This window comes from Oenanthe melanoleuca, chromosome 5 (assembly GCF_029582105.1).
Source record: "Oenanthe melanoleuca isolate GR-GAL-2019-014 chromosome 5, OMel1.0, whole genome shotgun sequence".
Taxonomy (NCBI): Eukaryota; Metazoa; Chordata; class Aves; order Passeriformes; family Muscicapidae; genus Oenanthe; species Oenanthe melanoleuca.
Window position 1 is genome coordinate 25025323 of NC_079339.1, and position 13374 is coordinate 25038696.

Sequence of the window (13374 nt, forward strand, 5' to 3'; positions counted from 1 at the left end):
CAGTTCTGCACACATACTGTGGCATGCTGCCTGCACCCTGCTGCTGGAGGCAGGGACACCCATTTATCTGCAGCCCTCAGACACATTGCTGTGCCCTGCTGAGGCTCAGGTTTACCCAGCACTTGGGCTGCTGACTCATTGCTGTGCTTCCAGCTGTTGGCATCCAGCCCACGAGGTAGCTGCTTCCCCAGCAAGTTGGCTTGCTGTACATGAATTTATTCATGCACCCTAACTAGTCAAGTCAGTTCTAGTCTGGGACCATTGACTGACTGCACAGGTACCCATCAGCCAGGCTGAACATGATTTTTAATTCTGCTATTTCCCAAAAGCACCCAGGCTGTCCCATGGATGCATTTGTGGCCTGCTATGGACCTGCTGCCCTTTAGCAAAGCTCTGCACAGAAGTTCCATTGGGATTGTTACTACTCTGGAAAAAATCCAAAAGTTAGTGAACTAATTGCAGGAGAAAGAGAGAAGAGCACCTCTGCAGCAATCTAGGTGCACACTCTGAAATAGTGTTTTTTCATGACACTGTTCTGTGCCAGATACATGCACCAGGTTATATAGAGACTGACAGCCCAGTGCTTCAGGCTGTATGCTTCCCCTCAAAACTCCAGGACTGTCAAAAAAATATTACATTAAAAATAAAGTATGTTAAATTAAAAGAATAATGACTACAATTAAATCTCTAATATGATCAAAACCATGCTCACAATAGTGTTTTCTTTTTACATTACATTCCAAGCTATTTCTACACAGTCTGCAAAATGGAAACAATAACATTATATTAACTAATGAAATTCAGGAACTGAAGATAATTATCTCCCCAACCTGAAGACTGCCTGTGCTGACAGACTCTTGCACTTACAAGAAGCCTAAATGACATTAGCAATGTTCTGCACTGCCACTGAGGATCATGTGCATGACATTCAGAACAAAAGTGTAAGCTCCAGGTAAAACTCAGGTCTTAGCTGAGCACTCAGTACCTTAGAGAAAATAATTACATTCTGATATTTTCATATTAAATAGAAATTCTCAGCCTGGCAGTAGCAAACAGACCCCATTGGGGATACATAAATGTTTCTTTTCTTCATGGATTTGTTACATAAAGCCCAAGTATGGAAAAGGCTTTGGTTACACAAGGGTAGACTGTTGTTCTTGATTATTTGAGAGAGAAGAATACTAAATGCTAAAATAATCTTGGCAAAGACTGTTTTCACCCTTATTGTTGGATTCAAGCATAAGTCCAGTTGTTTTTGGTTTTTTTCCCATACAAAGATCAACCAAGCAAATCTGGAAAGCAGAGAGGATCACTTAAATTAGTTCTGTAATTCTGAGTTACTCATCTTTCTTCTAAATCCTATCCTCTCCCTCATCACCCTTATCCATTTTGGTGAGGATGAATTTGGTTATTCCAAACCTGTGTTGCAGCATACCATGAAAGCAGTTCCTGAGCTGCAAGGAGCCCACTGCCAGTACTCCAGCCTCCTGTGCTCCACAGTTTGAATACACCAGGGTGATTCTGAAAGGTCTTTCTATTCGTCCAACCTGGGCCACCAGGTATTTCCATTTCATCCTAGGGGACAACAGAATGTTATCAGACATACACACAGCACACTGGAATCCATGGAGTCTCTAGCATTAAGATTCTGCACTGTACCAAAGAGAAGGGATAGCATCCATGTGGGAAATGGATCAGTGAATGAAAATAGCAAGACAACAAATGGGTGTTAAAATAAAACAAGTATTGTTCAGCCTAGCAAGCTCATGAGCTTATTGTTAATGATGAAGAGATCCAACCATTCCCAATGATTCTTAAATGGGTCTTAAATTATCACCAGTTTTGGACACACTACCCCAATATGTGCTTTGCACATGCATGGCTCTGTTCCACACACATACTCTGTTTGCTCTTGGAAGTGCAGATCAACCAAAAAGCTGCACAAATCTCTGGATCTCCTCAAGCCAACACTGACACTGTGTGTTCTGGAAGTAAATGTCTGACCCTGAATGTTTCTTGGCTGTGTCAAAAATAAAAACCTTTATCTCTGTGTTGTCTATCTGATTTTCCACCTTAGCAAACTGCAGTGCACCCACAAAGCAAGGGATAGAAGTGAAATATTATTCCAGGAAATGCAGATTACTCATGCCATTTACATTTCCCTACAGAGCAAATGCCATAACCTGCAAATCTAGACTGCAAAGGTTTCTCAATTGTGCAGCACTTCTGGCAGTTTGGAGAAAGACAAATGGTCCTATACACCCTAATTTTAAATATGGTTGTCAGACATCAAAAGCTAGAGACAGATATCAAAAGGAATCTTTTGAAGTACCTCACTCAAATTAAGTCTGATGGAAGTAAAGGTATCCAGGTGTCACTTAAAAACTAAAGCAGAACTCTGAAAAATATTTTTATTTTATTTTTGTTTCCAAAAACTGTTCTTGTATCATATGTTAACAAGACAGCAAAATACAGTTAAATATATGTGTTATTATTTTGTAAATGGATTGGAGCAAAGCCAGTGAGAAAGGAATCCTTGCTCTAAGCTCTTTTCTGAAGATAGTATCAGACAGAGATGATTTTACCAACATTCTACACACTGCTGATGTTACTGGGGCCACTCTGGACAAGTGACCTAAGCCAGGGCCAATGGAGTAATAGGAAGGCCAGGCCACAGTCTTAAGACACGTTGATCAGCTCTGCTTCAAATATTATTTTTTAATTTAGGAAATGCCTTCAGCTGCCATGAAGTGGCCATGTAGCCCTTGTCCTGCACCAGAAACACCTTAGGAGGCAACACCCAAATTACAAACACATCTTTTCTGAACTCAATACAGAAATCACAGAACCGTATATGCAACTTGCAAAACAATCCAAAGCAACTTTAATTTTTTTATCACCCTCTTTTGCATTCTTCCCTCCAAAAGACAATTATATAACTTTGTTTGGATAATTTTTTCTTATCCCTTCTATGGCATCCACCGACCTTTCACTTTCACAATTGTATACATGCATAAATACCCACAGAAATCCTGACGTCATATGAAACTGAGCTGCTCTTACAAAGATCACCGTATTTCCTCTATTTCCTGTCCCATCATAATGTATTCAATATTAATTATAATTTAATTCATCTTCAGAAAGGTACAGCCCTGAATTGCAACAACCCCATCTCTATGGCAGAACAACTGCTTTGCTTTCATTTTGTATTACAGTGCAGCTTCAGGAGCATCCAGCACCTATAAATATATCTCATAAATATTCTTATAAATATATCCCCCCTGCCACACTGTGGGACAACATCCAAGACCATCCAGCTCTGACCCAGAACTGAGTCACTTCTGCTACATGACACAGCTTTGTTCATCACTCCACTGCACCCTGTTGAACCCAAGAATGAATGGGCCATAATCAGATTGGTTCAATGAGCCACTAAAGGTAAGGACAATCTTTAAATCTTTTGAATTTAGCTATTAGGCATACTAGACCTGTCAAGCACTGAGGCAGAGTTCTAGTAGCTCTGCCAAGTCACAACTCACCCTCCAGCTGAGACATCACAGCCTTGCCAGTGTTAGCTCAACACTGAGTGCAGGAACCTGTGGCACACAGCCTCTGATTCACAGCCAGTGGTACATAAAGAGCCCCACAGCTGAAAACAATGACTAGTTCAGCTGCTGCACCTTAATCCTATCTGCTTTATGAGCCAGACACTTTAGAACTTGCTGTTTATAGACTGGTATAGGAAATAAAACTACTCATCATCTAAGTCAATAAACCAAGCTCTGAAATGCCATGGCTTAGGAGAACACAGTGTCCATTCTGCCATCTCTGCTGGGAGAGCTGTGGCATCTGGTAGAAGAGCAAGGTCACCATCTTGAGCTGCTCCTTCTGTGAACTGGCAGCTCTTCTGAGTCAGAGCACTAAGGTCCTACACTGAAATATCTCTGGTACTGAAATTTTCTCCATTTATAACATCATAGAGAAAGCTGCCTACCATCCAAAGACTGCAAAAATGACAAGTGGCTTGCATCACATAGAGTGCTTTTGTGTATGAAGCCTCTTCATCATCAAGGTATTCCCTTCCAGAGAAAGGCTCACCTCCTAGGTCCAGCAAGATTTCTAATGCTGTGAATAATTACACCTCCTTTGCTTGTCCTACCATTGAAACAGGAGCTAGTCAGGGCCAATGTAATTTTCATAATGGAATCAGGAATGAAGCCCATTGTTGATCCAGCAGAAGATGGATCACTGCAGCAGGCTTCCAAACAAGCCAAGCTTGGCAATGACTTTACTATTGATTTTATGTCAAACAGATCTCAAGTATCGAGGCAATATTACTCTTCTGAAAAGAGATGTTAAAATTCATCTGTATGCATGGAAGAACTATCAGGGTCTGACATAATTTTGAGAAATTTGCATGGATAGAAAGTTTGGAGTTGCAAGCTATCTAATGCTTAAGGCATGAGAATTCAAGATTCACACTGAAAACTTTTTATTCCAAGTTTTTTTTTTTAGTGTTCACTTTGGGTTTTTAGCCTCTCAATCTTCTTTGCTGAGCAGATATTTTTCACCCTTTTCTTAGCAATCCTTTCTATGATGTGATTTTTCATATCCAACAAAGTGATGATTAATTTTTGGAAAGATTTTATGTAAAGAATAACCATTTCTTCATTAGGACCAAAAAATGCAATAAAGCAGAACATGAAAGCTGAAACATTTTCTAAATTAGGGGGACCCACTGCATGGGTTTTCACACAAAGCTGTGTATGCTAGATGCTTCTAAACTCAATCAGTGAACATAAAAATTAGAAGTTTTACATTACTTTTATACACACAGGAAGCTGTTGTCTGCAAGTCCTCACAAATATCCAGTGCTAATCACTGACTTAAAAGGAAATAGAGAGAGCAAAATACATGCCTACCACTCCTGCCTTCACCAAACTCTTAGAGGTTATTCTTTGACAGATTTGACATATTTTTGGGTGCAATTTCAAGAGAGGCACAAGAGGCACTAACTGAATGATACTCTCAATTTAGTGTTCAAATTTCATAGTCTTATATAGCAGCTGGACAGCCTCACCCTTTCTAGATATATTTTTTAATCAAAATGTGTCTGCTCATTGTCAGCACACATTTAGACATTATCTGAGAACACTTACCAGGCTACTGCCTTGTCATCTGTACAGTAGGAGAAGTTAAATAACTTTTGTGGATAAAAACAACCACATTAGTAGAATACAAGTGTCAAAGATGGCAAGTCTTTTCAAAGTCTTCTCAGAAGATGGTAAAGCATTTTATCACCATCACCCTTCCAAAAAAAGGGGGAAGACACAAAAAGGTAAGCCATAAACAGTTTTGTGAGGTTGGCTGACTGAAAAGCCATGTGTGCACATGGCCATGAACTTTTTGTTTTCTGATCTACCAAGACTACTATGGCCATTTCAGAATGAAAACAGAACAAAATCAGCTAGAAATCAAAATCAGCTACAGAGTGTGAAAATATTATCCCTGCCTAAATGATGCTTTTTTACTTTTCAGTGAAGTGTGAGTTGAAAGAATTGAAGGAAACTAGCCTCTTACTGAAACAGTCTTGGCTGAGAGCCCTGAAATAATTGTGGTCCACAACAAACACAAGCATGTGAAAACACTCAAAACTACACAGGATTCAAGAATTTTCAACTGTGGCTGAGTCTGGGTCTGTATGGTAAAGATGAAAAGGTGGGATAAGCAAAATAGTAAAAACATTTAAGGAAGAAAAGTTTAAAAAAAATGTGAAAACTAAATTAGACGTGACCTGAATAAGCACCATAACCATAACCCTGAGAAAGTGAAAACAGTTTTCTCAGTTAAGTGCCAGACAAAGAAGGTTTGGCCTTGCAAACAAGGCTACAGGCTCCTGATGTTTGAGCTTTACTGACATAATAATAATAAAAAAAAAAATTATATATTTTTGTAAATACCTAGAATCTCAAACACCTCACTCCCTCAGCAGTTCTCCTATTGGCAATAACTCAGAATACCCATGATCTATAGGTGTAGTATTTAAAAATAAACTTTGTGACTTTGCCCTACTTGTTCAGAGAACATGGTACTGAAAGTCCAACTGTTTCTTTTTATTTTCATTAAGGTTTATATGTGAAAAAGTAATGGCAGCTTCAATACTACCAATTTACTGATAAATCCTACTAGTTAGTGAGGTGAACAGGACAGAAACTTTCTCTTACACATGACATATATCTAAGCTTTTGGGAGCTGTGTAGCTGATGGATCCTGAAGGAGAAAACACCATCAGGAGAATATTTCTAGGTCCAGAAAGAGGAGAGTTCACTGAAGTAGTCTGGTGCAGCTGAAGCTTATGATGAGGTACTAGCTTGGTCATGGAATTGAGAGGTGACAAAAGGGACCAAAGCAGGATTTCCTGGAGTGTCTGATTATCTGAAAGAAGTGCCACCAAGGTTTTTTCTATGTCCAAGTTTCTACTCTGATCTGAAGAAAATCCCTTGGCAGTAATTTTCAGTGGTTACACTAGGTACATAGACATCTATCTCAAGGTCATCTGCTCATTGTCCTCCTTGTTCTGCTCTAAACTGTGCTGCAGTGTTTGGTTCAGACAGAAAAGCTTAGAGAACTCCTACTGCCTGTGGAAAGTCCCTGTAAAGTAGAAACACTTCAAGGTGGTCTCTCCTTAACAACCAATGTTGTTAAAATCTTAATCATGGAGAGAATGTTCATTTCAGGCTAACTGCCTAACAAGGAGCAGGTCAATCACTGCGTTAGAAATAAAATCTGTTCTGCCTGCATGGTCAGGTTTTTTTTTAATTGTACCAAGATTTTAAAGTTTCCCTGTAATGAGGGGGGAAAGGAAGGGTATTTAATGGTTCCTAACTTTGTTTTCTCTCTTTTCTATCCTCTTTTCTACCTTGATTTCAAACAGGACTTGGTTTCCTCCCCTATTTAAAATCTTAAGAGTAAACTCTCTGAGCTTACCAGTGCTTCATTTCATTCAATAAGAAAAAGTAATACCAGTGCCTGTGTCAACATCCAGTAAAGCTAACTCCATTCTAATAAAATTAGATTTATGCCATCACTTTTAGAGAGATGATGGTCTTGACTTCACATATAATTGTTTTTAATTAGCTGCTAAACAACATCTATGATCCATTCCAGAGATTTTGCAGTGATTATCAGCAAAGCCTGGTCTAACCAGTAAGGTGTAGCAAAAGGATATTTTATGAGTTTACATATCAGAATGGAGCTGCAGCTGCAGAGGCTTGACAAATACTCAAAAAGCAGCAAGGATAGCTTTGAGTAAGTAAAGAAAGGATATTAGAAATTAATCCCAGAAAATGCAACAGATTCCCAGTGAAATTGGCAAGAAGATGGGGAAGGAATAGCCAGGAAGGAACTGAGCAACAGCTGAAAATTAGAGAGATCTGAAAGGAAAAAAAAATAAGTTTTTTCAGTCAAACTCTGCTGTCTTTGGCTGACAGGGACTCCTCACTACAGATCTCCATGGCAGCCTGAGGAGTGCCAAAGAATTCAAAGAAAACAAGAACTGGGATCTATTGCTTAAGTTCTCCCTGGGAATCAGTCAGGTGACGGAAATAAAAAACTCTGTTATGTATCTGACCCAGGTTCTTACAAGCTGGACTGCAGCAAAGGAAAAACAAGCACATGGAAAATGGCAAAATTAGACAACATGTGGATTTTTCTCTTTTTTTTCCTGTTGTGATTTGTTCCTTTTACCCATTTCTCTTCCTTACTGTAACTCTGCAATACACAGGAATGAAAAAGTAAAACGTTGGCAGGATCAAAGGGAATACAGGACAAGATCTGGGGTTGTTGCACCTTCTTTTGTTTTCCTTCACCTCTTCTTTCCTCAGTTTTATTCCTTCCTAAACTCTATAAATGGAGCAGGAGTGGATGCTACTGAACCTACTAGGAAGGAGGAAATGATTAAAGAGGTAAGATTAACCCCACCTCAAAATGAGAACTGTGACCCTTGTGGCATTGATAGGACTCACTGGATCCACAGAGATATCAGTCATGTTACCAAGGCAGTTTTTGGACTGAATGCATTTTACAGCTGCAGTCCTGGAATCAGTGAAAACATTAATCACTCTTCACCCTTCTAAACGTGGGGGAAGGAGAGTGAGATCTAAGCTAGTGTGTTCTTTGCAAAGGAGGCACACAAAACCTGTGTCTGCTACAGGCATCCTGTCAGGAGGCTCAGTGCTTCAGTCCTGACAGTCATACCTTTATTTTCTGCTGTAACAGCAGCAGGGATCTCAACAAGGCAAAAGACACTGATAAACAGCAGCCCAGAGGAACTCCACTCTGCCAGCAATGCAAAGGCTTAACAATTGAAAATTTATTGTCTTACCTGGCATTCTCCTCATGGCCAGCTCTCAGAGAAGCTATTGTATTTTTGTTTGTCTCCACATATTTGATTTCAACTGTGAATCTCTGGAGGAGAGGAACAGCATCCTGTGAACTTATGGCAAATTCCAGCAAGCAAGAGTCCAAGCTCCCAGGCAGGATGGGGCTTTGCAGGCTGAACTCACATCTATCTGGGACTCTACTGGTGTTCAAGAGGAAAATGTCCCCTGTGAAGAGAAAGAAAACCACAACAAAACAAGAGACACACAGCATGGATGGAAGAGAGATAATAAGAGGAAAATGGAGGAGTTTGAAGAAAGGAGTCATTAGAATAAAGGAAGAACTATGCACACAAAAAAAAAAATAAAAATTAAAGGTTTAAGTGAAGAAATGATGGAAGAAATGAGAAGAGAAGAAACCAAAAAAAAGCATGAAGACATGTCCAACAAAACAAAAGCCAAAGACTTTGCCAGTCAGACAGCAGACATGTGGAGCCAGCTCTGGCTTGTATGGGATTGAGTTTCCCAAGAAAAATCCAATCTCTGTAAGTAAAAGTAGCTTATCCCAAAATGGGGAGATAGAAAATGAGTATATGAAGGGTCTGGCTGTTTAGAAGGTACATCCATACACTGCCAAGGCAGCACACATGGATTGCATGGTTCTTACTGGCTCTTGGGCACTTGGCAGCTCTGCACCAAAACCAGCACAGAGTGGAACTTTCAGGGACCTGCACAGGATAGAACTTCCAGGGACCTGCACATAGTGGAACTTTCAGGGACCTGCACATGGTGGAACTTTCAGGGACCTGCATGTGATGGAATTTCCAGGGATTTGCACAGGGTGGAACTTTCAGGGACCTGCTAACTCCTGGTGCAGCCAGAGCTGGGTGAAAACTGGTGTCCATTCCAGGGGAACTGCAGCTCTGCCTACCTGCAACATCTCCATGGGAGGAACTGCTCTCCAGAAGCATCTGCTGCCTCTCCTGGGATGTCAGGACACCAAGGGAAGATAACACCCAGTCTGGTTTTCCAAAGCTGTCTGTGGATGTCACCCAGGAGCAGCTTGAGCCAATGACACAAGAGGCTTCTGTTGTGGGAAACAAAGGTTCCAGTGAGGTCTCAAGGGGCACATGAGTGACCAAATGTACAGGGTATGGGAGTTAAATCTCCCAATAAATGGAAGAATTAAAGATAAAAAAGAAATTTTGCCTTGGGCAATAGCAAGAGAATCTCTCCTGGAGCAGGTTGAGGAACGTGTAAGAATGAAAAACTAACCTGCAAATTCTTGGCAGAATGTAAGTCAAATTTCTCCCACTGGTATCAACAATGAATTTATATCAGTGGAAGGTCTAGACCACAAGTACTCAAAGCCCCAAATGAGAATAATACCAATAATATCAACAGGGATATTGAAACTGTATGGATTTAGCATTTTGGCAGACAGAAAGAACTGATATTCTAAGGGCTACCCTCTCTTAGCAATAGAAAGAGCTTGAAAGGGTCTTAAGCAAAACAGACGAGTAATGCAAGCTTTACATAATTTTTAAAATCTTTTAACAACTGTTTTGCTTTCCTCTAGCAGGATGGATAAGAATACCTTCTTAACAGACTCCAGAGTTTGCTCACAGTACCAAAAACACTAGATCATCTTGGCCAGAATTTTTCATAATCAGCATATTATAAACCAGACAAGAAGTAATTCACTGTGCTCTCATCAATCTAATATAAACTCCCTGAAGGGATGTTAGCTGCACAAAGCTCTCCCACACAGAGTGGAGCCAAATAGAGCTGATATTAATTTGCATGATATTTATTTTCAGCAGTAATAATAATATTACAGTAATAACTGGAGTGTCCCCAGGCCAAGGAAGAAATATTAAGAGACTAAACATACATATTTAGGATCCTGATGTTCAGAGGGTATTCAAACCTTGCAAACATGAATGACACATATTTATCTCTTTGGTAGTCCTATTCCTGTGGAGCAGAACAGGCAGATAGGAAGGACAGAATTCAGGTCAGGGACATAACAAGGAACTATAGCTGGACAGGTGGGCCAAAAATGAAAACATAAGAGCCTCCAGAAGATTGCCTAGACTTCCACTAAACTATCAGACAAAGGAGAAATGGAAGCATCTTTTGAATGCAACAGCAAAAGCAGACTTTCTCCTAATTATTAAAGTAAATTCCAACTTCATTTTTGTAAAACGACATCCAGCGAGCAGGGGTAAGATAAACACAGATGTTACAGAGTTGTACATACCTTTGGGTTGGCACAGGCTCTGGTCTCCCACCCAAACACTTCTCCTCCTCCCTTGCTCTGGACACTCCCCAGCTCTTTCTGCCTGCTCATCCTGGAGCTTTCTGCTCTCTCAAGCTGACACCTGGGCCAACCACCCAAATATCCTCTCAGCCCCATCCATGGAATGCATCCAGCTCAGGAAAGGCCTGGGCAGTGCTCAGCCCACTGTTTCCACAGGGAAGCCACAAGCAGATGAGCTGGCAGATTGTGTGTGTGTGTGCAAGCAATGCCAGCTACCAGCAGCACACAGGAATGAGGACACCAGCCACTCTCCTGGCTCTGGCGGATCTCAGGAAAAATGTCTGTGCACAGCTCTGGGCTATGGCTGGGTGATCCAGTAAAACAGATTTAGGGATCTCAATAGCTCAGAAACTACACAGCTGTGTGAGACAAAGCAGAGTCCTGATCCAGACCTGCTGTGCTGTTTCAAATTTATTGAGGTTTGACAGGTTAACTCAGTATCCATTGACTTATTGTCAGTAGGAGTAATATTTTTATCAGATAATTTTTTTAGTTGGTGGTACAACCCAGAAAGCAATTTCTCTCACAAGAACATAACAGAAAAAGAGACCCAAGTGAAAGCTCAGGAAAGAAAAATTTCCTTTTCAAATAGACAGTTACTTTAAACTATTGTTTATGACAAAATCACTTTGTCAAATCTTACTAATGCCTCAGTTTGCAGTGGCAAGGACTCTACCAATGTCCTTTGAGTGTGTCTCATGTGACAAGGAGGTTCACAGCTGAACACAGCTTTCCCCTTGAAAAACACCTAATTCCCAACTCTGGGCTTTGAAAGGACTGTCTGCCACAAGCTGAGGCCAAAGTAACCTGAATACCTGGAGGAGTGTGAAACAGATCAGGAAAGTTTCTGGCAGTCAGTAAAAAAAAAAAAGAGTGTTTCCTCTGGGAAGAGATTATATGTGTTGCACTGTGATGGATCAGCAATAAGCTGGTTTTTAGCACAAATCACAGAATAAGAGAACTGGGTGTACTTGTGATCACAGTGAAAGAGAGCACTGAAAGCTGGAACCTCTGGTGCCACTATGTACCACATTACAGATGTTTTATATCCAGCTTTGCTTATGAACCTGGAGAACCTCAAGTACAAGCCAGCAAAAAGGAAAAACATGACAAATTAAAAGAAAAAAGTATAATAGAGAAATATATCTGTATTGCTACAATCAGCAAAGGACATATTTTAAGATATTACAAAAATGCACCAAAGAAGATTAGAACCAAAAAAACTCATGGACAGTCCAGGGTATGTCAGAAAGGATTTTAAAGAATTAGATTCCATCTGGAAGATGTTACTATAAGAAACATTCCTCTGGCAAGGAGGAATCTTGCCACCTCCTGAGAGGAGGCTTTTCTTTATTGTTTAGCATCTTCATTAACCACCTGAACCAGGACCCTCAACAAGTTCCCAGAGGGCACAAAGGAGACTTTGGGAGCGTGGTGAACAGCAAGCTGCCTGTGAGCAAGCAGTGCACCCTTACCACAAAGGCAGCAAGAGCTTCCTGGGCTGCACTAGGAACAGCAAGGCCAGCAGGTCAAGAGAGTGATGCTTGCTCTCTCTTCAGCACTGGTGAGACCTCAGCTGGAGTTCTGTGCTCAGCTCTGGGCTCCTCAGTGCAAGAGACCTGCAGGAGCAATTCCAGCTCCACAAAGACGAGGGAGGGGCTGGAGCATCTTCCATAAGAGGAGAGGCTGGGGTTGGAAAGGATGAACTGGCTGGCAGAGCTGGGGCTGTTCAGTCTGTAGAAGAGTATGGCCAGGGGGATTTTATCAATGTGTACAAACACTTTGGTGGGAGGGAAGGAAGACAAAGCTAGGAATTCTCAGTAGTGTCCACTGACAGGACAAGAGGCAGTGAACACATGTTAATAAACCTCACTGGTCACTTGGTTTCACAATGCCTTGAAAATAAAGTTCCATTTGGAAAAAAAGCTTAATTCGGTATCAAAAAAGATAGTTTGTTCTATAGTAGTGGGAAAGCAGCTCCACTAATTAGTTATTTTATTTCAAGAACTCCCAACCCCAAATCTGGTGGATTTCAGTGTGCTGATGGAAATGATTTTATTTTTCTTTCCTTTTTCTTTCTTTTCCCTTTTCCTGCTGTATTGGGGCTTTTTTATTTGCTTTATTTGTTTGGGCTTTTTATTTGTTTATTGAGGGGGGAGGCAGTAAGTTTCTTTTGTGGAGGGTTGTTTGGGGTTCTTTGTGGTTTGGTTTGCTTGTCATGTTTTGGCTTTGGGATTTTTTTGTTGTAGTTGTTTAATGCAGAATAAGGCATTCCCTTAAGTTTATACTGGCCTTTCTGAGTCATTGCTCCAGTTCCAGGCAGAAACACAGTGTCACAGCTTTCTGGTAAGAGGTGCTAGTGACTGCCAGCATCTATCTTACACCCAGATTCTGAGGGAGAAATAAGGAGGGTGTAAGGAAGAGGACTTGTGGTACCTGATTTAGAAGGCTGATGCAATGAAATCATCTTATTTTTCGTCAGGGAGAGCTTCTGAGTTGGATTTGGTGAAGAAGAGTTTTCTTCATGTGATCCAGAGCAGGAGACAACAGCTATAACAAAATAAAAAGAAGGGATATGTTTGATGTTGCTATACAAAACTCTGCTGCCATATTATAAAGCATGAGCACACATATAACAATGCCCTGCTACATCACTCTCACCTTTGTCACAAT

At 40.7% G+C, this 13374-nt stretch overlaps 1 protein-coding gene across 1 annotated transcript in view; it reads right to left on the minus strand.

The window, feature by feature from the left end:
- LTK (leukocyte receptor tyrosine kinase) overlaps nucleotides 1–13374 on the minus strand; it is a 90766-nt gene that overhangs the window by 38647 nt on the left and 38745 nt on the right. The window contains exons 2-5 of the mRNA XM_056493084.1: nucleotides 13138–13251; nucleotides 9310–9465; nucleotides 8384–8606; nucleotides 1436–1575 (exon numbers count right to left, since the gene is read on the minus strand). Coding sequence (XP_056349059.1) covers nucleotides 1436–1575; nucleotides 8384–8606; nucleotides 9310–9465; nucleotides 13138–13251 — 633 coding nt within the window. The remainder of the gene's footprint in view (nucleotides 1–1435; nucleotides 1576–8383; nucleotides 8607–9309; nucleotides 9466–13137; nucleotides 13252–13374) is intronic.